At 35.6% G+C, this 22,970-nt stretch overlaps 1 protein-coding gene across 3 annotated transcripts in view; it reads left to right on the forward strand.

The window, feature by feature from the left end:
• The window catches only part of SPATA16 (spermatogenesis associated 16), a 244,958-nt gene that overhangs the window by 161,479 nt on the left and 60,509 nt on the right, over positions 1–22,970 (forward strand). For all 3 annotated transcript variants that reach the window (XM_019840100.3, XM_045037259.1, XM_003991900.5), the window contains exon 6: positions 20,911–21,058. In XM_019840100.3, coding sequence (XP_019695659.2) covers positions 20,911–21,058 — 148 coding nt within the window. The remainder of the gene's footprint in view (positions 1–20,910; positions 21,059–22,970) is intronic.

Genomic DNA, 22,970 nt, shown 5'->3' on the forward strand with positions numbered 1-22,970 from the left:
CTAAAACAGAAATATGAAAGGGAGAAATAATCATCAACAATCTTTGATACTTCCTGATTTTTCCTATTTTCACTACTGTGTCTTGGCCCATTTTCTGTTTTTATATCATGTATTTATTAGAAAATAAAGTATTAGATTTATCATGTAAAAGGCTCACTAGTTTATATGGTTCCATCTAAATATTTGGAGTTTTAGCCTACTATAAAAAATAAAGGTTTACATTAGTCCTACTATACTTGAGACCTGTGACTATTTGAAAAAAATTGACCTTCTAGTAAACAAAATTTTAATCTCAAAAATATTTTTAATTTGCTCAGAGGTTAAAAATCTTCCTAATGGAATCTGTAACATGCAAAACAGCAGCACTTATAGTCATGTAATTAAATAGTTGTAAAGAATTGCTAGATGTAAAAGATAAGCAAATAATATGGGCTTTGATATAATAAAGGAAGAAGACTTTTTATTAAAGGATTTCAGAAGCTTCTGGAGAGAAGTGGGAAAGGAGTTGAATCTTAAGGGTTAGATAACATTCAGCAAGCTTGGCATATAGTAGGTCCCAAATAAATGTTTGATTTAATTTGTTCATTCACTAAACAAACAAATATCAACTACTTCCTGTGTTTTCTACATTGAACTAGGAAAAAATAGGTCTAGTGTTGGTACAACCTAAGACTGGTTAAGACTAACTGTAAATAATTTTTTTTCTGTTCCCTTTAGCTTTCAAAGAACACTAATACCCCCATTTTATTTATATCAAACTAAGAAAATAATCTCCACTTACCAATACATGCATATTTGCTATACAAAAAGGAAGAAAACAAATACTATTATTTAATTATCCTGTATTAATAAAAGATAAGAAAAACATATTTTTCTTTGTATTCTCTTTTTCTCTTTTATTTTTATTATTATTTTTTTAATCCCCATCACCTGTTTAACCCATCACCCCCACCTACCTCCCTTTTAGCAACCATCAGTTTGTTCTCTATAGTTAAGACTCTGTTCTTGTGTTTGCCTCTCTTTTTCTCTCCTTTTTTCCCCTTTGCTTGTTTGTTTTGTTTCTTGAATTCCACACATGAGTGAAATCATATAGTATTTGTCTTTCTCCGACTGACTTATTTCACTTAGCATTATACTCTCCAGATCCATCCATGTCGTTGCAAATGGCAAGATTTCACTGTTTTTTTTTTTATGGCTGAATAATATTCCATTGTTTATACATACCACTTCTTCTTCTTTATCCATTCATCAGTTGTTGGACACTTGGGCTGTTTCCATAATTTGGCTATTACAGATAATGCTGCAGTAAACATCTTGGTGCATGTATCTCTTTGAATTAGTATTTTTGTATTCCTTGTGTTAATACCTAGCAGTGTAATTGCTGGATCGTGGGGTAGTTCTAGTTTTAACTTTTTGAGGAACCTCCAGACTGTTCTCCAGAGTGGCTGCACCAGTTTGCATTCCCACCAATAGTGCAAGAAGGTTCCCCTTTCTCCACATCCTCACCAATACCTGTTGTTTTTTGTGTTATTGATTTCAGCCATTCTGATAGGTGTGAGGCAATAATCTCATGATAGTTTTGATTTGCATTTCCCTGATGAAGAGTGATGTTGAGCATCTTTTCATGTGTCTTTTAGCCATCTGTATGTCTTCTTTATAAAAATGTCTATTCATGTCTTCTGCCCATTTTTAATTGGATTATTCATCTTTGAGGTATTGAGTTACTCTTTTTCTCTCTTTTAATTTGAAGCAACTTGGCATACTGGAAAAGAGCCTTTGTTTGGAAATCAGGTCTGACTCCATCTAAGTTCTAACACCAAATAGCTATCTAACCTAAGGCAAGTTAGTTTTTAGAAGAACTTCAGCTAGAAAATAAGAGAGACCAGCAGAAAGTGTTTGGGAAGGTTTATTCTCAAAGCTCATTTTAGCACTGAAATCTAATATTTTAAGCACATCCAAAAATGATGTCACATATATTAAGATAGAAAGAAATGACATAATTAGAAATTTCATCCTGCAGATAAAGTCCATAAATTAAACCCTACTGACTAGCCTCAATAGTAGCACACCACACCATTCTCACCAATTACATACTTCCTTATGTGAGCCTGCCTCTCCCTGATCTTAAATTAAATGTATACATCTCCCCCCCCCCCAAACCTTCTGTCCTAAATCAAAAGGGGCTTTTGGACATTGCCAGTGAGTGCCCAATCCATGCCATCTTTAAACACAGGGAGACAGGGATGCACCACCACCCAATCCACCACGACAGTTACACTGCTGAATTTAAGCATGCCCTCCAAACATCACAGACAAGAAACTGTATCTTCATAGACATTCATAGACATCAATGAAGGCTTAGACAGAGGCTATTTTCACTACTTTTGTAGAGGATGAAGTTACTGTATATCTTCCTTCCAACCACATAAAATGCCTACCATTCTGATCAGTTATTCTTCTCAGAGGTCTTAAACAGGAAATGGAAAATTTCAGTATGTAAAAATGTGAGAACCAGTCTACACCTACTCTCACAGATGGTTGGCTTATAAGCCCTTGGATACAAAAGAACAGACCTTCGCTTTGGTGAGCTCAAGAATGCTTTTGAATTGTATTAGGAATGGTTTTCATATCATCAACCCAGCAAGAAAAAAAGGCATACAACTCTACACTACATGAAAGCTCACATCAGAATATATCACTCTGAATAAAAGTGTTTGCACATGTTATTCTATAATAGCATCACTTCTTCAGAGCTAGAGAGGGTTGGAAATAACTTGTCACAACTGTACTTACATGCATGCCTCTGCAACTCGATACCCAGTCTCCTATTAGCAGCCACTCTCATTTTCTGAAACACCTTGAGACCTCATCACAATTCTGAACTAATTAACAAAACAGAAATTCCCTAATCAGGCTGAGAATTAGCTCTTTTGAAGCAGTGACCACTATGTATTTATACACTACTCTTAAAGTAACAATTTTATTTCAAGATTTTTTACAGTAAACTGGAGTCGACCTCCTAAGCCACTTGCCCCTTAGATCCAGGGCTAGATTTAATAGCATTTGGAAATGAAACTCCCTCTTCTTCCATTCCTGTTTCCCTTTCCTGGTTTCTCACCTTCACTTTCTGCCATGCTGTCAGCCACATGGATTTTCTGGTGTGTGGCTTTATCTCTTGCAGTGTGAGTAACAGAACCAATTCTGGTTTGCACTGCTTAGCAAAATGGAGTGAGAAAAGATAACAGCTAATTCTGTTGCAGAAGTCCCACAAAACAAGCACAGAGGAGCCCCCACTAAACAGGGGCAAGCTGCTTGATCAACCCATTCTTCACCTTAATAGTTTCTTTTCAAATTTCTTTCTTTCTTTTTTGAATGACAAACCTCTCTGAGAATCTGATTCAATTTACAAGCATCCACCTAGAAACAGTACTCATAAACATAAACATGGGGAAAAATAGGCTTACTATTTATCTCATTATATTGGAAATTGATCTACACATAGAATACTGAGAATTATAGTTTTTTCACTCTTATGAAAAGGTTATGCAATTTTTCTGGGATAAGAAATTAAAATGTATTCAACAGCTCATCAATGTCAGTATTTCACTTTAATGGCAATAACAGGTATAACCCTGATTCACGAAATCTCTAATAGCGAATGGAATCAGAGCTCCTGTAGCTCACAAGATCTCATATGGATAGGCAGGCATCAAGAATAACCAAAATTCATATTACATCATTCCCTTTGTGTTCAAGTCAATGAGATTATCTTTGCTAAGTCTATATCATCAAAGTTACTATGTCAGCAGTTTGTTTCAATTTAAAGCCATCTGAACAAAAATGACCTTCGAAGGAGAGAAAGCCATTTGCCAAGTGTCTGTTGATTTTTGTCCCTAGAAACTCTCAAGGCTGTGTCAATCTCACCTCCAGTATTAGAAAATTCATATTGTGTTTTTGACTCCAGCCACCTCATTTACAGTAGCAGCCTGACAAAAACAAAACAAAACAAAACAAAACAAAACTCATAGTTTTTCAGCAGCATCTCTAATAGTAAATTTAGCATTGAACCAAAAGATTGCTTCATATATGTGACTAAGATATCAGCCATTATAAAGCTAGTCCTGGAATGAACTTCTCACTATCAATCTGTTCTAAGGAGTTATCCTTTCTCTTAAAAAATTTTCAAGAGTTAATCAAACCAAATCACTTCTAAATTTTGTCTCTGAATTGCCAACAAACTCCTCTATTAAGAAAGAGCCTCATGATGTGTTCTTGTGTCTTGACAAAGATCTACTGCAAAGGCACTGTTGTGAGCTCTTGGCTCTGAGGAAGTTGAAGACTTTCACAGCAATTGAAAGACCTCTTTTGGGATTGTGGGAGGGGCTGTTGACACCAATACAGGCCCCTGTAGAAAGCCTGACATGTGGAGCATCTTTCCTCAGTGAAGCAGCGAAGGCTGAGGCAGTGCCAACTTCACAGATCCTCCATCTGTGCAGAGAATGCCAAGACTTCCCATCCAATTCAACTTGTACTTGGCATGGAACGTTCACCATCTTAAAGGTATCAATGGCCTAAATGATTTCCAAAGAGCTCACCAACACGAAATTTTTCTTTGGTGAAGTTAGTCTACTCTCAAGGGACAAAACTCAGGAGGTGGCTATGTTGAGAGACAAAAGATTTTCCCCAGCCATATGCTTGAGGAAGATGGTGCGCAGTCTGTGGGCCCTTCCATGGCTTTCACAGACCACAGGTTAAGTCCCTTCTGTACTCCTCTTTGCAACAGCTCTTTTTCTTTTTGGTATTGGGCCTAGCAGGAGACATTTACTGCTTCCAAAACTCAAAGCAAAAAATAGCACCCAGAATGTTCGTGTCATATAGTTCCTCCTGAAACTGCACTACAGTCATTCAAGCTCGAAACCTTTCCAATCCAGTGTGTGCAGACTACTCTTAGATTAGTGGGTGCTTTTCTGGGTGCCTGGATGGTTCAGTTGGTTAAGCATTGGACTCCTGATTTCAGCTCAGGTCATAATCTCATGGTTCATGGGATCAAGCCCCATGCTGGGCTCTGTGCTGACAGCAGGGGCCGGCTTGGGATTCTCTCTTTCCCTTTCTCTCTGCCAGCTCATGTTTGCATGTTCTCTCTCTTTTTCTCAAAATAAATAAATAAACATTAAAAACATTAGTGGATACTTTCTTCTTTACTTTCAAACTGTATTTGTCATTCATACTCACTCAGCAAATATTTATTGAGCACTTATTAGTGACTGTGTCTTAAGCACTGTGCTACGTGCACTGTACTAAAAGCACTGTGCTATTAACAAATACAGCAGTGAACAAAATGCTCACTGCTTGTCCTGTCCTCAAGAAGCATGTCCTCAAGAACAAAATTTTAATAATTTTGTTCTAGCACAAAAATGTAACAAGAAAAACATCTGGTACTTAAATTAGACACCACTTCTTCCTAATCTGTTTTTCTTCCGTAGTACATTGCAAATAGCAATTCAATACATATTTGTTAAAGTCAGTCAACCAAGTTAAATATTATTTGACATGAAACTCAAACCAATAATGTCAAGAATGTTTTGGAATAGTTTCTTTATTTGTTATTAAAAAAATCAGTGCTTATTGATTTCAACAACTATTTGTGTGTGTGTGTATGTGTGTGTGTGTGTGTGTGTGTCTGTGTGTGTATTTTAAGTTCACAAATGTGGACAACTTTTGTGCTTTGAGTTTGAGATTTATCAGAGTCTCTGGAGAAGGTTGCAGATTTCCAACAGTCTGTTACTTCATTGATTTCTGTGCTCATGGTTTTCTCCATGAAAACCCTAAGGTTTTATCTATTAGCTTCTTCTTTCAAACATAGCAATCAAGACAGCAGCAAACTAATGAATTTCTCTGCACTAACCAGACAATGATACACAATAACTGATGTAACTTAATCCCTTATACCAATAATGAAGACTAACTTTTTTACTCCAATTCATTGTGTTTCTTCTTGATATTGCAGAATTACCCCAATATTAGTCATTTACATGATACAGATTTATGGTATCTCAATTTCAGAGTAAAAATAAAATCTTCAACATGAAATTACAGGCAAATTAAGGTCAACCAGAATTTTTTTTATTATTATTTTTTTAATGTTTACTTATTTTTGAGAGAGACAGAGACAGAATGCAAGTGGGTTAGGGGCAGAGAGAGAGGGAGACACAGAAGCAGAAGCAGGCTCCAGGCTCCAGGCTCCGAGCTGTCAGCACACAGCCCGGCGCGGGGCTTGAACTCACGAGCTGTGAGATCATGACCTGAGCCGAAGTCGGACGCTCAACTGACTGAGCCACCCAGGCGCCCCTTTTTTTATTATCTTTAACAAAACACCTACATATTCAGTAGAATAAAAATGTGTTTTAAAGATTTGCTTCCATGTGAAAAATGTTTCCACAGAAAGGAACAAAATAAAAATGCCATATGAGCATTTCTCCTAATGGCCTTTGTTTATAGTCTATTTATTTATTTGGCCCCATCAAGCATACAGTTTATAAAATATTTGGACAGGAGTGTCTGAAAGCAATACAAGCCTTATGATATTTATATTATATATAATTTAATAAGCACCAAACTCACTTACCTAAAAATATTTTTCCTGTCAACTGCCATGTGTCATGCTTAAATTCTCACCATTTGCCATTGAGTCTCTAGTCAACCCCAGGTAATATGCAGAAGAAATTTTATCTGTAAGTGTTTAACTCATTAATGGATGACTCTTGAACACAATTGTGAGGATTATTTTGAAACTTCTTAGTCCCTTTGGAAATATGAAAGCAGAATCCTGAGGAACGAGATGGAAGGAAAGGTAAGCTCTGACGAGGAAAGATGACAGGATGTTCTGAAATACAAGGAATATAGGTTGAGCAGAAGGACCCTATAAAGGCAATGGATATATGTGCTTAACCCTGTGAATGAAAGAAAGTAAAACAGACACTATAGGGAAGTAGAAAGAAGTCAGGCCTACGATTCACAAGCTGTAACTTCTAGTTCCAATGCTAGGATTTAATTTTGGATAAGTCACTTCATTTCCATATTAGTCAGCTACTGCTACAATACTGCTGTGTAACAAATCACTCTTAAATTCAGTGGTTTCTCATAATAATAAGCAGGTTGGCTTATCAGTGATGATTTGACTGATCTAGGCTAGTCTTGGCTATACTTAGCTACCCTTAGCTCCAAGCTGTGGAGAGGCCCAAGTATGGTCCACATGCAATGGCTATCCGATGTCTGTTTATCTTATGGCAAAATGCAGAATTCTAAGAGAGAAAGCAGAACTATATAAGCACATATCAAGCCTCTGCTTATACCATGCTTGTTAATATCCTGTTAGCCAGAGCAAGCCATATATGGTTATTCTGTTCACTGCCAAACCATGATAAAAATAATATTGTTACAGAGATGGGGGAAATTGAGACCAGCAACTCAATCTGGTTTATCATACCTGCTCTGGGCTTTAGTTTCTGCTGCTGTATGATGACGAAGTTGGCTTAGGCCTGTGATTCTCAAACACTGGTCTAGTGAACTGCATCAGAATCACAGTGTTGGGTGAGGTTCTAAAAACTGTGTTTGTCTACTTCCCCCCAACTAAGTGATTCTGATGCACAACCCTCAGCTAGACGGTCTATAAGGCCATTTACAAATTTTTAAGTTTACGAACAACTTTGCCTACCATAGCGTTTATCTACAGCTTTGCTAGGTGCAGAGGCAGAGTGTCAGGGTACCTGCACAGGTGATACTGCCTACCTGACAATGCAACTGATATAATCCATTAGCCCATATTCTCCCCTCAGTCTTCCCACTATGTAGATGCCTCTAGTAAGTGAGGCAGCCCGTTCTTCCTGTTTTTAAATGTTAACTGCTCTCCCCTTCTCACCAGGATGTAAGTCAGGTTTTCCTGCCCTCCTCCCAACCCCAAAGCAAACTCTGCTGCTTCAGGTTCTTTCCTACATTCAGTTTTACATCTAGACAACAATGAGCATTGCAGTCATTTTTAGTCACTTGCCTACAAAGAGATTTGTCCATTAAGCTAGGCAGTATTAAAATCCTCATTTTGTGGATTCTCCTATTTCTTGGTTAGAAGACAGGCTAAAGAGGAAGTGTCCAAACTGAGATGAGAGGTAAAAGAGAGCTTCCCCTCCTGGGTCTTGGAAAAAGATAAATGTAGAAATGAATTTCTCATCTAATTATTCATTCCTGTTTATATATTCTTTAATGATATGTTTCCATGGTTACCAGCGTTGTTAAATGCTGCCTGTGTTTCACTTTGCTTTGATGCTATTTGAGGTAGTATGCCAGTAGGAGAGGTTCACTTTAAAATGAAAGATGTAATTGAGGCATGTATTTGATGTAAGGTTGAGTGTTCCTGTGAAGAAGATAGTGACCATGACATTATTTGCTGTTTGTATAGTTTAGTGTAGTTCTTCCCTTGATGTTCTGTGAGTGTCCCAGGCATTAGGAAGGAAGAAAGGAAGGAAAAGAGGGAGGGAGGAAGGAAGAGAGGAAAGGATGGAGGAAAAAATGTGAATCATATTCACATATTGAATCCATGTGTACATTTAGTACCATTATATATATTTAGTGACACATATTTGCCCAGATTGTCAAGTAGGTGAGGTTGCTTTTTATGTGCCCCATTCCTCTCTCCTCCCCACGCTGTCCCCACTCCTCGCTCCACCTATACATGCCAAGAGTCAAAGCCGCCTTTCAAAAATGTGTCATATAATCAATTACCTCACCTCAGTGTGAATTTTAGTCAGAGTGCCACCTTTTCAGAGGTTGTCTGCTTTTGAAACCCTAATTGCCACTGAGAAATGAACAGCTTTGTCCCCGGCTAAAACAATGAGGCATCCAGATCATATAAGAATTTGGGAGCAGTGCCTCAGAATGGGCCCTGCAGGAGGACCGCATATCTCACTTGTGTATCAGCCCTCTATCTGCAAGTTGATAATTCAAGCTCATTAGAAAATAGTGGCATCATATCAAGCAAGAAAAATCAATTTTCAGCCACTCCTAAGAAATATTTACTTAGTATTTGTCTTCAGAAATATGTATATATTATATTTATATATAATATATTAAATATATATTTAATATATTTATTAATTTATAAATAACATAAATTAATAAATATATTAAATATATATTTATATGGTATCAGTTTGGTTTTGTAAAAATATCAGTAGGTTATTAAGGAAACTCACACCATTTAAATAAAGTCAGCATTTCCTTTTCTTTTTTTCCCTTCTAAAAAGGTTTTTAGGTTTCTGACAGTTCTTAACAGAACAAAAAGTAACCTCTAAGTTTCTTTTCATTTTCTTTCATTTGAGAATGATATGGGTTTCATAGATTTAAGGCAGTTTGGGCCTTCTTTTACTTGAACAAATTTAAGGGTAGCTATTTGATTCCCAGGAGTCCGTGCTATTCTACTAGATTGCCATGAGGTTATTTTGTTTCCATAAAGACTTTGCCTCCCAGTTTAAATTTGCAAACATGTTGATTCCTTCTTTGCTTTGTTTGCATCTAAAAATCAAAAATTGTTGTGATCCAAACCAAATTTAGAGGTTTTTATAGTTATCTTTTATATTTCCCATAGATTTTTATGGGTTATTGATTTACAAGCTTGCAGAGAAATTGAGGTCACTTTTTTTTAGCAGTTGGAGATGCAGAATAAATATTCCATGAAATCATGAAATTTTTTAAGCTGTGTGCACCCAAGTATAAGATAATCTGTAAAGCTCAAAGCTTTTAATGTTTTTATTTATATTCAGCCATCTTTTTATGGCATTGCACGCCAATTAAATATGAATTCTCCTCTTTTCTTGAATTCATACGATTGATTTCTCGTCACTAATTTTTGAAGACTGTGTACTCTACCTATCCTATAGTTCCTGGTTGAATCATTTCCTTTTTCATCCCTTTCTCATCTTTTCTAATCTTCCTTCTTCCAGGTAATGAGGCCTCAGCATTTTAAATGTCAATCTTCAACATGTGGCATGATTTGCTTTTTTTAGGATCATAAAATAACTGTTAAACTGACCTATTTTTTTATCCAAGAGAGCATAGATGATATTTTATATGGTGCAGTCTAAACCAGGAGTCAACAGCCTATGAGGGACAATAGCCCCCAGAAAACCTTGGAAGGGCTATTTCAAGCCCAAACCTAAAGAGACAGAAAACACCAAAATTACCATGACAAGTCTTCATTTTATTTATTCTTCATCACGTGGGGGTTGGCCTGCTTTAACATTCATGTATAAGGCCCAGATCGGAAATAAAACTGGAGATTGGACACATAACTTGGAAATGTAGTGGCAGGTCTCTTAAAGATAGCATTTCATTTCATTTCATCTAATATGACTTCAAGTTGTAGTTTGCTATTGTCATAGAGTATGTGTATGGGTGCATAATAAATATTTATAGATATATAGATATATATTTGTGTGTATGTATAGTAAATATACAGTGTGTAATATACAGTATTACACACACACACACACACACACACACACACACACACACAACAGGTCTGTCACATTTCTCACAGACACAATTATGCCCCTTCTGAGACCTCTTGTTGATGGGAAGTTACATATAGGAGGATACGTGCTCCATAATAGCGTCTTCCTGCAATCTCTTACCTCCTAAAAATTAAAGTCCTCCAGGAGGAGTCACAGCCTGGAAAATATTTATTGCAGATAAATAAGAGAAATAATAACAAAGAAGAAGAGGTATCTGGTTGCTGGGACAAAGCTGAAACTTGCGAGAGAAAAGAAATTATGGGGATGTGGAAGTAAACCAAAGACAAATTTTGAGTGATAGACTGTAGCACTATAAATACATTTTTCTACACAAACAGTACCTTTCACTAGATCCTAGATAGACCATCATCTCTCCTTGGTCTGTGTACCACCAGGGCCATGGAGCTACTAGCTTCCAAGATGAATAGCTTCCTCATTGGAAGGCTCTATCAGAACGTTTTTCCCCCTGCTAAGGATTCCTCTTATGCCCTGTGAAGCTTTATGGAAGCTATAAACTTCATTTGTGAGTCTGCACACCATAAATGGCTCAGAGAAAGAGGCTCAGACTGAGCTAGAACTGCTGAGTCCCAGCTCAGTCCCAAGGTAGCCATGTGAAGTACTGCATATTGTAAAGACTGGGTTTTCCTAATCTTTAAAATGGGATAATAATATCTGTTTTCCAGTGTTGCCTTAGCAAGTAAAGAGAATAATTTATCTATAGCACTTAGCCATTGCCCAAGAGCACTCATTTAATTGGTAAAGGAGTTTTACAGATTTGTCAATGAATTAAATGAAGTCTACCTACGCAGAGTACATACAATAGCAGGTTGCTCTCTGATGACAGAAAGTTAGTCCCTGAAACTTAACGTCTTCTCTCCAAATTAAGCATACTTGGATTCTTTCAATTCCTCCAGTATACAGCATTTCAAGGGCATCCTACACTTTTCCACTCAAAGTCATCTTGCGTACTAGCGGACAAAACAAAAGAAGTACAAGTCTGGGAACCAGGTCACCAGGTTCTCGTCCCAACTCTGCCATCAGTCAGCTCTGTGCACCAGCAAGTCATACCCCAATCTAAAACCACCAGTCAAGAAATGCAATCAGAAAACAATATACAGTTAAGAATAGGAATATCTATCTTCATATAATTAAACTAAGTATAGAGAAGAAATGCACAATGACAAAAAAAGGGTCCCAAACTGTGTTGACATTTACCACCAAACACAGAGGCTAAAGCCCATTAGTAATACCCGTTTGTGCTTATGAAATAATTACAGGTAATGTAGCTATTTATTCCTGTGATACCTTTTGGTGATTCATTTTAAATCATCAGGAATAAAAGCTCTGTGGCATCCTAAAGAGTCTGGAGGCTGCTGAAACCCACACTTATAACTCTTGAGTTTCTATCAGCTGATTTTTCTTTAGTGTGCAAGCAGAAAATGATTCAGGGTCTTTATAATGAATGTACTTTAAATTCTATTTATAAATTATATGTACTTTACCATTAAATAAGCTAGACGAACTCAAGCACATTATTATTTAAGTTCCCCTATCAAGAAGGCTTTCATTTAATTTTTGTAAATATTTCTCTTTGAGACAGGCATTCTAGTTGATCGCATTCCTTAAATCTAATGAGGGGCTGATGGGCAAAACAGTCTTATTGTGGCCAGGAGATAATGAAGGATGACTATTCTGTTTTCTGTTAGGGTTATTGTTTGGAAGAGGATCTTGACCTGGTTTAGGTTTGATGTGGTCTGTTTGTTTCTCTGTTAGAGTTAGAGTCAAGTTCTTGATGTCTTTGAAGACAGGAATAAGATAGTCATGGGAAAAGAAAGTAAAACTTGATCTTGTAATTCTACAAATTTGCTAACTAGAAGGATGAAAAATCACTTAGAGTAAGAGAAACCATTGGTTTAGGAGACTTGCTTTCTTGTCCTGCTTTCTTCTCTAATTTTGTTACCTGAGTTAAGTCACCAGAACTCAGCAAGATTCAGTTACCTTGGTTATGAAGTTGAGTGATTTTAAAATAATATCTTAGTTTCTTTTCATCTGTTTAGTTCTATGCTAAAGGGACATGGAAATAAAATTTTGCTATCAAATATGATTAAAAGTTAATACAGAGTGAATTTTAGTCGTTCAATGCTGAAGTTATTCAGCTAACGGAAGCATCATATATAATCAAAACCTTAACTCTAACCCTAACCAGACTGGATGGTGGACAACAGTGTACACATACACACTCACACTCACACACACACACACACACACACACACACACTAAATGGATATATATATATATGTGTGTGTGTATATATATATATATATATATATACATATATATGTGTGTGTGTGTGTATATATATATATATACTTACATATGTTCTAAAATTCTATAGAACTCACATACACTGCAAAACTAAAGTAAATTAAATGTTTAGAATTTAAAATGATATTTATTATGGCTATTTTTAAATATGATGTATTGCAAAGTAAAAAATTCACAACAGCTATATAAAAATTTGTTCAGGGGCACCTGGGTGGCTCAGTCGGTTAAGCGTCCGACTTTGGCTTAGGTCAAGATCTCTCAGTTCGTGAGTTTTTTTTCCCTGCGTTGGGCTCTGTATTGACAGCTCAGAGCCCGGAATCTGTTCAGATTCTGTGTCTCCCTCTCTCTCTGCCCTACCCCTGCTCACACTCTGTCTCTCTCTGTCTCTCTCAAAAATAAATAACATTAAAAAAATTCATTATATGCTCACCTCAGTACAAGTAACCTGTTCATACAATCTTTGGTCAGATACTGCAAATAAAAATTTAAATTTCTTGATTTAAATTGCATGAAGACATGACTTTCACATCACTGGATTGATAAATGTAATGGCAAAGCTGCCAAATATTCCCTTATATTAGAATATACAGAACTTTCAGTGAAGGTTGTTCAATAAAAGAACTCTCATAAATGCAAGGTAATATTTCAGCCTTAAAATGTTGACCATCAAGGCAGGGGCAAACAATCAATTATTACGTATTTTATTCTGACATACCATTATATTAATAAAATCATCATTAAAATGTCAATCTTGGCTATTACATAAGTGATACAGTGAATAGGTTTATAGGGAAATCTCAAGGAAAGATGTTTTGCTCTTTAGGAAAATTTGTTCTTTAAGTTAATCTTAAATTTCAAGAAAATTGGACTCTTTCAAATTGAACCCATATATATTCAAAAGGATTAAATTTGAAAATTATTGCTCACAAAATTTTATTTTTCCATTTTCTAGAAAATTCCAGTCATCATTCAAAATTACATCATTATTAATGTAATAGCAAAGAATCATATTAGCCACTAAAATCTAAAGATTCCTGTCTCAATCATTTATAGCTTGAAAGTAGAGCACTGCTTCCTTTGAGTCTAATGTGAACTCTGAGAATAATACAATCATAATATTCATTCACTAGTAATACTAAGATAGGCTTTATGAGAATTAAAAGAAATAGGATATAAAAAAGCATCTATCACACTGCTAAATGAAAAGTTATTTTATCTCTTTAAACACCATGTTTTTTGTTTACTTTTAAAACAATACGTAAAGCTTAGAAGGAAAAAATGGATTATGAAAGAGATTCAAATTTTTGTTTATTATTGTTTGTGAATTAGGGTAGACTAACTGCTAAAACAAACAACTCCAATATTTCAGTAACCTAAAACAATAAAAGTCAATTTCTCACTCACTGTTGCAGTTCCTGGGTGTTTCTGATTGGTTCTCCCAAAATCAGCAATAATGAGAACCCATAGTTCTTCCACTATATACCTCCATCTTCCTCCATGTCCTGGCAGTCTTCCCTCTTCAGGAAGCTGATAGAGAAAGAAAATGGAGGATCACGCTAGGCAGAGTTTTATGGGCAATGCCAAGAAAAAGTATCCTTCCCACTTACATTCCATTTATCCACAGAGCCACATGGCTATGCTTAACTGCAAAGGGGCCTGAAAAATACCTAACCACGTGCCCAGGACACTTATACATGTATATGTTCTAAAATTCTGTAGCACTCACATATACCACAAAATGAAAGTAAATGATTTAGAATTTAAACCGGTGTTTAATATGACTGTTTTTAAACAAGAGAGTCCCAGGAGGTAAAACCATAATTTTTGAAGAGAAAGTGAAATATAATATTTGAGACCCTAATTCTAAATTCTATAAAATTAAAAAGCTGTTCATCCTGAGAAAAGTCACTTAAGCCTCTTCAAGTCACTTAATTCATCTCCAATTCAGTGAATTGGGCTGGAAAATTCCCAAGGTTCCTTCCAGATCTAATCTTGTAAGTAAAGCAATTTACTGCAATTATGGCCAACTCTGATATTGGAAGCATTAAAGGAATAATTTGATAATAATCTATAATAATTTGATCACATTTTCTAATTAGAACTGACAAGATTTCTACTACTGAATCACTATCACTGGACACATAGTTGAAAGGTTGCAATTTTTGTTGAAATCCTCCAGCAAAAATATGGGAAAAATTTCATAATCTCATCATCCTGAAAATGTTTATAGTTTCTGCCAGATTTATCCTAGGCACCCTGAGTGCTCTTAAAAATTTACCAGGAAGAAGCAACTCTCTTGGATTTAGAAGAGGAAGTGAATAGTGTTTCTTTTTTTGCTAGTCTTCTTTTCCCTCTACTTTGATGGCTTTTCCTTTACTGTTGACAGAGTATCTCTCTTTCCCCGTCTCCCCCATCGTCTCCCTTGTTGTAAAATTATCCTAGGCAAATTGATTTCTGAGGTAGCAAATGGATTTTTTTGCTTAGCTAAAGAACAAGGAGAAATTATTATAAGTTACTGTTTGTAGAGGAAATGAGCTGCCCACATACACTCTTGGTTTATATAACTATAAGCTTTAAAACTTGACAAATGTGAGGATAACAATAGAGAGTTATTAGAAGCCCCAAATGTAAACACCTAATTTCAAAGCCTTTTTGTGTGTGTAGCAACAGAGAAAGCATAATTAACAGCAATGCACACTTAACAACAGAACATGTGTACTGACTGTTTTCCCCATTCTTTGTACACGTGCAACATTTATTGACACCAGAGAAACTCACACATTGGGAAAGAATAACTCAACTGCAGAAAATTTTTGTCAAATTAAAAAGTATCATTTAAAATATATCTTTTAGTATAGGTTACTTTTTAAAGTTTTTATTTAAATTCCAGTTAATATTGCAGTGTAATAGTTTCAAGCATAAAATATAGTGATCAACGATTCCATGCATCACCAGGTGCTCACCACAACAAGTGCACTCCTTAATCCCCATCACCTGTTTAACCCACCCCCCCTGTCCACCTCCCTTCTGGTAACCGTCAATTTGTTCTCTATACTTAAGTCTGATTCTTGGTTTGCCTGTTTCTTTCTCTTTTTTTTCCCCCTTTGCTCCTTTGTTTCTTAAAATCCATATATGAGTGAAATGTCTTTCTCTGACTTATTTCACTTAGCATTATACTCTCTAGGTCCACCCACGTTGCTGCAAATGGCAAGATTTCATTCTTTTTTATGGTTGAATAATATTCCATATATATACATGAATAATATTGGAGTAATATTAATACATATATATGCATATATATATTCATATATATATATATATATGATACTTTTCTATCCATTCATCAATAGATGAACATTGGGTTGTTTCCATAATTTGGCTGTTATAGATAATGCTACTATAAACATAAGGGTGCACTTATCCCTTTGATTCAGTATTTTTGTATTCTTTGTGTAAATACCTAGTAGTGCGATTACTGGATCACAGGGTAGTTCTACTGTTTTCTACAGTGGCTGTACAAGTTTGCATTCCCACCAACAGTGCAAGAGGGTTCCCCTTTCCCCACATCCTCACCACTACCTGTTGCTTCTTGTTGATTTTAGCCATTCTGACAAGTGTGAGGTGATATCTCATGGTAGTTTTGATTTGCATTTCCCTGATGATGAGTGATGTTGAGAATCTTTTCATGTGTCTCTTGGCCATTTGTATGTCTTCTTTGGAAAATTGTCATGTCTTCTGTCCATTTTTTAATTGGGCCCTTTGTTTTTTGGGTATTGAGTTTTATAAGTTCTTTTATATATTTTGGATACTAACCCTTTATCAGATGTGTCATTTGCAAATAACTTCTCTTATTCCATACATTGCCTTTTAGTTATGTTGATTGTTTCCCTCACTGTGCTGAGGCTTTGTATTTTGATGTAGTCCCAATAGTTTATTTTTGCTTTTGTTTCCCTTGCCTCAAAAAAGTTGCTACAGCCAATGTCAGAGAGATTCCTGCCTGTGCTCTCTTGAAGGATTTTTATGATTTCAGGTGTCACATTTAGATCTTGAATCTCTGTTGAGCTTATTTTTTGTGTATGGTGAAAGAGAATGGTTCAGTTTCACTCTTTTGCATGTTACTGTTCAGTTTTCCCAGCACCATTTGTTGAAGAGATAGTCTTTCCCATTGGATATTCTTTCCTGCTTTGTTGAAGATTAATTGACCCTATAATTGTGAGTTTATTTCTGGGTTTTCTATTCCATTGATGTATGTGTTTATTTTTGTGTTTATTTTTGTACCATACTGTTTTAACTACTACAACTTTGTAATATAAATCGAAATCTGGAATTGAGATGCCTCCAGCTTTGCTTTGCTTTGCTTTTCAAGACTGCTTTGACTATTCAGGGTGTTTTGTGGTTCCATACAAATTTTAGTATTGTTTGATCTAGTTCTGTGAAGAATGCTGTTGATATTTTGATAGGGATTGCTTTGGGTAGTATAGACATTTCAACAATATTTGTTTTCCCAATCCATGAGCATGGAATGTTTTCCTTTTTGTGTGTGTCATCTCTAATTTCTCTCATCAGTGTTTATAATTTTCAGAGTACAAGTCTTTTACCTCTTTGGTTAGGTTTATTCCTCCATATCTTCTTATTTTTGGTGCAATTGTAATGGGCTTGATATCTTAAATTCTCTTTCTGCTGTTTCATTATTGGTGTATAGAAATGCAACAGATTTCTTGGTGCATCTTACTTTTTACAAGCTGCAATTCCTCACCCTGTCTCTTCCTCTATTTATTTTCAAAATCAAGGAAAATCTTTGATGATTAGAAATAGTTTACAATCTATATTTTAGTACCTATGATTATTACAAAATATTCCAGTGTTTAAAAATCCTTAAGCATAATCTTTCATTTGCTGATATTAGACTCTTCATGAAAGGCAAGCCCAACCCTAAATTACTAAATCATTATCATCACAAAATGAAAGCCTGATATTTTGGTGTCTAACTCAAACAGTCAAAAATTCCCTCTATTTTAGTAATGCTAAATTTTTTTCTAGATTATTTCACTGAGTCATTCAATAATGCACCAGAAATATTATATGTAAATGTTATATATAAACACATATACACACATATAATAGTGTGTGTGTGTGTGTGTATATATATATTAGACTCTATGTAATATACCAATACAATAATATAATACTCTATATAATATATACTGTATTCCTTTACAAGAACAATGTGAGACAGATTCAAAGCCCCAAGATTCTCTGTCTCTGGAAGAACAAAAAATATTAATACATAAAGACACAAAAAGGATGTGTCAGGATCTGGTGAAAGGGTAATTTGTGTTCTCATTTCTACTCTATCTTATAGTATTTTTTCTTGGGGTTATAATAATGTGTTTTGAGAAAATATCTCTATGGAAACTTCAATTATTATTCTCACATACACACTTTGCTCACTCACCCACCTCCTTACGCATCTTCAAGATGGAGGGCAGAAACCACAAAAAGACCCCATATCTACTGACTGTGATTAGTGAGAGAGGGAGGCTGTGCCCCAGCACATACCCTCCTGAGTGGAGAGCCCTGTGAAACCCTAAATGCAATTCACTGAGCAGCAAGCCAAGAGTACAGTGCCTTAAATGAACAGATCAAGCTGCCACACAAAACCCACACTTCTGCCACTTGCAAAAAAGCTGGTATAGGCTCTTGGGCACGAGTCTTACTGTCCCTGCTGTGAGATGGCTTAGCAAAGTTACCTTGCCAGCAGTCACTTAAGCTGCCAGTAGTTGGAAAAGAAATGGGATGAAGAGAGTGTTTTCTTCTATCTTGGCCTTACTGAGATACTGTTAATGTCTCTCTGGAAGCAAACTAGAGAATTAAATACCTTTGTTAATTTTTTTGAGCCAGAATTTAAAGCAAAATACCCTTCACCAAGATATTTAGAGAAAAGCTATTTGGGAGTTAGGAACTATTATGGGATCAATTGTGTCCCCCCAAAATTCATATTCTGGAGTCCTAACCCAGTGCTGCAGATTGTCATTGTATTGGAAATAGGTATTTAAAGTGTTAAGTTCAAATGAGGTCTTTAGGTGGGTCTTAATCCAATGTGACTGATGTCCTTATAAGAAAATGAGATTAGGATACAGACATACACAGAGGGAAACAAAACAAAACAAAACAAAACAAAACAAAACAAAACAAAACAAAACAAAACAAAACCCATATAGAGACACAAGAAGCTACATAGCCATCTACAAGTCAAGGAGAGAGGCCTGAGAAGAAAGCAATCTTGCAGACACCTTGATCTCAGACTTCTAGCCTCTGGAACCATGAATTTCCATCATTTAAGGCACCCAGTCTGTGATACTTCATTATGGCAACTCTGGCAAGCTAATATGGGAATAGTTTACAAAAGGTAAAAAAGTCAGATCATGACCTTAAACTCAGGTCTAAAACAGCTTCCCTCTTCAGCATATCCTCCCACACTCATCTAGGTATGATTACTTACATTTTTGGTCTGGACAGGCCATCCCCTGATTGGTTCCAGCTGTGAACTGAACCTGGTACCTAAACACCATATTTGAGTTCTCAATCCACATCTCTGAATTCCAGACCTGCTGGCTGCATTACCCTTGTTAGCCTTCCAAAGTTGAGATCCAGGACTCAGCACCCAGATCCTGCTGTACAATCATAATCCATTGCTACCTCCGCTGAGGGCTAGCTCTGGGTTTGGAATCACAGTTGTATTCTTTGTTCCCCTGACAGTTCCTCAAACCTGGGAAGGGCAATATGGTGGGCAATGTAAGCTCTTTCATTCAGCCATTCTGAAATTCGCCCCACAACAAATTTAAGATGTAAATTTTAAAGTTACATCATTTTCTGAGCCCCTCAGAGAAAGGAGGACCCTTTACATCCAGAAAATTTTTACAAAGCTGCTCTGTTGCACACAGTCTAGATGATCATAGAGGCTACTGGAAGTCACTTGAGAAATGGAATAGGTGGTGAACAATTAGCTTTCTCAGTTTAAAATCAATTCCTTATTGCTCTTAATACCAATCAGAAACTTGTTTACAAAGTGCTATGACGCTAATAATATAAATTGCTGTTTGTTAAATCTTTTTTTCTTTGTTGGACGGTTCAAATCTATTCTTTTTCCTTAAGATTGTTGGCACTCTTAGTTGTCACTGAAAAAAACTTATTCCTATAAATAAATACGGGTTTTTGTAATATGCTTTTATGCTATTTTCAGAAAAATGAGATAACTATAGACATTTCCACTTTTTATTCAATGTTCAATCCTCATTAGAAGGAAAAGTTGTAGGAAAGGAATAAATTCCTTTTAAAACTTCACATAACTTTCCTTTTGGTCTGTTTCAAATAGTAATGGACCTAGTTAAAACAGGAAGCTCAGGGTGATGGCTGGCTTTATCAAGAATGGTACATGAGCAAAGAAAATTTAAAGAACTTCTTAAATAGCTAAATCCATGTCAAGTGGCTCTTGTGATCTGGAGGGAAGGGAAGCTTTGGTGGGAAAAAGTTGAAAAAGGTTTCTCTTACTCCAAAAGGCTTTCCTAGGCATTGGAAGAAGGGGGAGAAAATGTACTTTGTTGTGTTATTTATAGAAAATACTTATATCTAGATATTTCAATTAGTTTTTTAAAGTACAAATTGCTCATCAATGTCTGTTCAAGAGTAGAATAATTATATTAGACTTAAGAATTTTATTTTTAAAATCAAGTAAAAAATGACACCTTGGAAAATAGAATTTTTATTTTTATCTTAAAGCAAGCTCAGTGTAGAGGTGCCTGTTTACAAACTTTCTTCATTTAATTGGTTTTCTTAATATGAAATAGTATTTCCAGAACTAATTAAAATTTTATTCTAATGAATATTCAAGACCAAAATATGTTATCTTTGCAGTACAGTATATAGATTTTTAAATCATCCATAAAGGTAATTATATTTTTTACATTCTTAAAAAGTCATATATTGTTATTGATGCCAAATGGGTTGTTTGCTTTCTCTCAGGCCATGATTGAAGAAGCCATCACCAGAGCAGAATCTTTCTCAGTTATGTATACACCATTTGCAACAAAAATCAGAGCTGATAAAATAGAAAAAGTAAGAGAGGTTTTCACAAAAACTCATCCTGCATATGTGGAATACATCTACACAGGTAATATTCAAGTTGTCAGCTGCTAGTTTATTTCCATTAATAAAATGGGTCATTTCTGCTTTGTTCGTTTATTGTTTCAGTTTTAGGAGTACATTGCTATTGGTGGTGGGCTTGGGTTTTTTTTCATTTTATTGTATTATTTTTTTTCATCATGATAAGTGTACTTTTTAATCCCCATCACCACCCGATTCTCCCACTCACCTCCCCTCCAGTAGCCAGCAGTTTGTTCTCTATAGTTAAGAGTCTGTTCTCGGTTTGCCTCTCTCTTTTTTTCCCCTTTGCTCATTTGTCTTGTTTCTTCTATTTCACATATGAGTGAAATCATATGGTATTTATCTTTCTCTGACTGACTTATTTCGCTTAGCATAATACTGTTTAGCTCCATCCATGTTGCAAATGACAATGTGAGTGTTGCAATGTAAGTGTCATTGCAAGTGACAAGTAAGATTTCACTCTTTTTATGGCTAAGTAATATTCCATTGTATTCTGTATCCATTCATCAATCAGTGAACGCTTGGGCTGTTTCCATAATTTGGCTATTGTAGAAAATGCTGCTATAAACATCAGGGTGCATGTATCCCTTTGTATTTTGGGGATAAATACCCAGTAGTGCTATTGTTGGGTTGTAGAGTAGTTATATTTTTAATTTTTTGAAGAAACTCCATACTGTTTTCCATAGTGGCTGCAGCAGTTTGCATTCCCACCAACAGTGCAAGAGGGCTCTCCTTTCTCCACATCCTTGCCAATGCTTGTTGTTTCTTCTATTTTTTTTTATTTTAACCATTCTGAGAGGTTTGAGGTGATACTTCATTGTAGTTCTGATTTGCATTTCCCCCTGGTGATAAGTGATGTTGAGCATCTTTTCCTGTGTCTCTTGGGCATTTTTTGTCTTCTTTGGAGAAATATCTGTCCATGTCTTCTGTTCATTTTTTATCGGAATATTTGTTTTCTGGGTATTGAGTTGTATCAGTTTATATATTTTGGACACTAACCTTTTACCATACATGTCGTTTGCAAACATCTTCTCCCATTCAGTAGGTTGCCATTCAGTTTTGTAATTGTTTCCTTTACTGTACAGAAAATTTTATTTTTACGTAGTTCCAGTAGTTTATTTTTACTTTTATTTCCCTTGCTTCAGGAGACCTATCTAGAAAAAAGCTGCTATAGCCGATGTCAGAGAGATTCCAGCCTATGCTCTCTTGAAGGATTTTTGTGGTTTCAGGTCTCACATTTAGGTCTTTAATCCCTTTTGAGTTTAATTTTGTATATGGTAAAATAAAGTGATCCAGTGTCATTCCTTTTGCATATGGCTGTCCAGTTTTCCCAACACCATTTGTTGAAGAGACTGTCTTTTTCTCATTGTATATTGATTTCTCCTTTGTCAAAAATTAATCGACCATATAATTATGGGTTTATTTCTGGATTTTCTATTCCATTCCATTGATCTATGTGTCTATTTCTATGCCAGTACCCTGCTGTATTAATCACTACCGCTTTGTAATACAACTTGAAATCTGGAATTGTGATACTTCCAGTTTTGTGTTTCTTTTTCAAGATTGCTTCAGCTGTTTGGCGTCTTTTATGGTTCCATAAAACTTTTAGGATTGTTTAGGAGGACATTGTTTTAATCTGATGAGTTGAAATGGGAAGTTATTTTAAGGTTTTAAGTAGAACTAATCCTATGGGTCTAGCACAATATTCCTTGTACCATGATGATTCTATGCGTGAAAAGGAGAAACCCTAAGACTTTTTTAAATGAAAAAATAACATGTGATAAAATGCCACCTTTCCCCATACTCTTCATTAGTAAACTAGATGAGTATAGTATTTTCCTAAAGATGAATTTTTTTCCAGTGCTATTTCTACTCTCCTTCCATCTCTCTCACACTTCAAACCTCCCTCTTTCCTTATG

The sequence above is a fragment of the Felis catus genome, chromosome C2, assembly GCF_018350175.1.
Source record: "Felis catus isolate Fca126 chromosome C2, F.catus_Fca126_mat1.0, whole genome shotgun sequence".
NCBI classification, from domain to species: Eukaryota; Metazoa; Chordata; class Mammalia; order Carnivora; family Felidae; genus Felis; species Felis catus.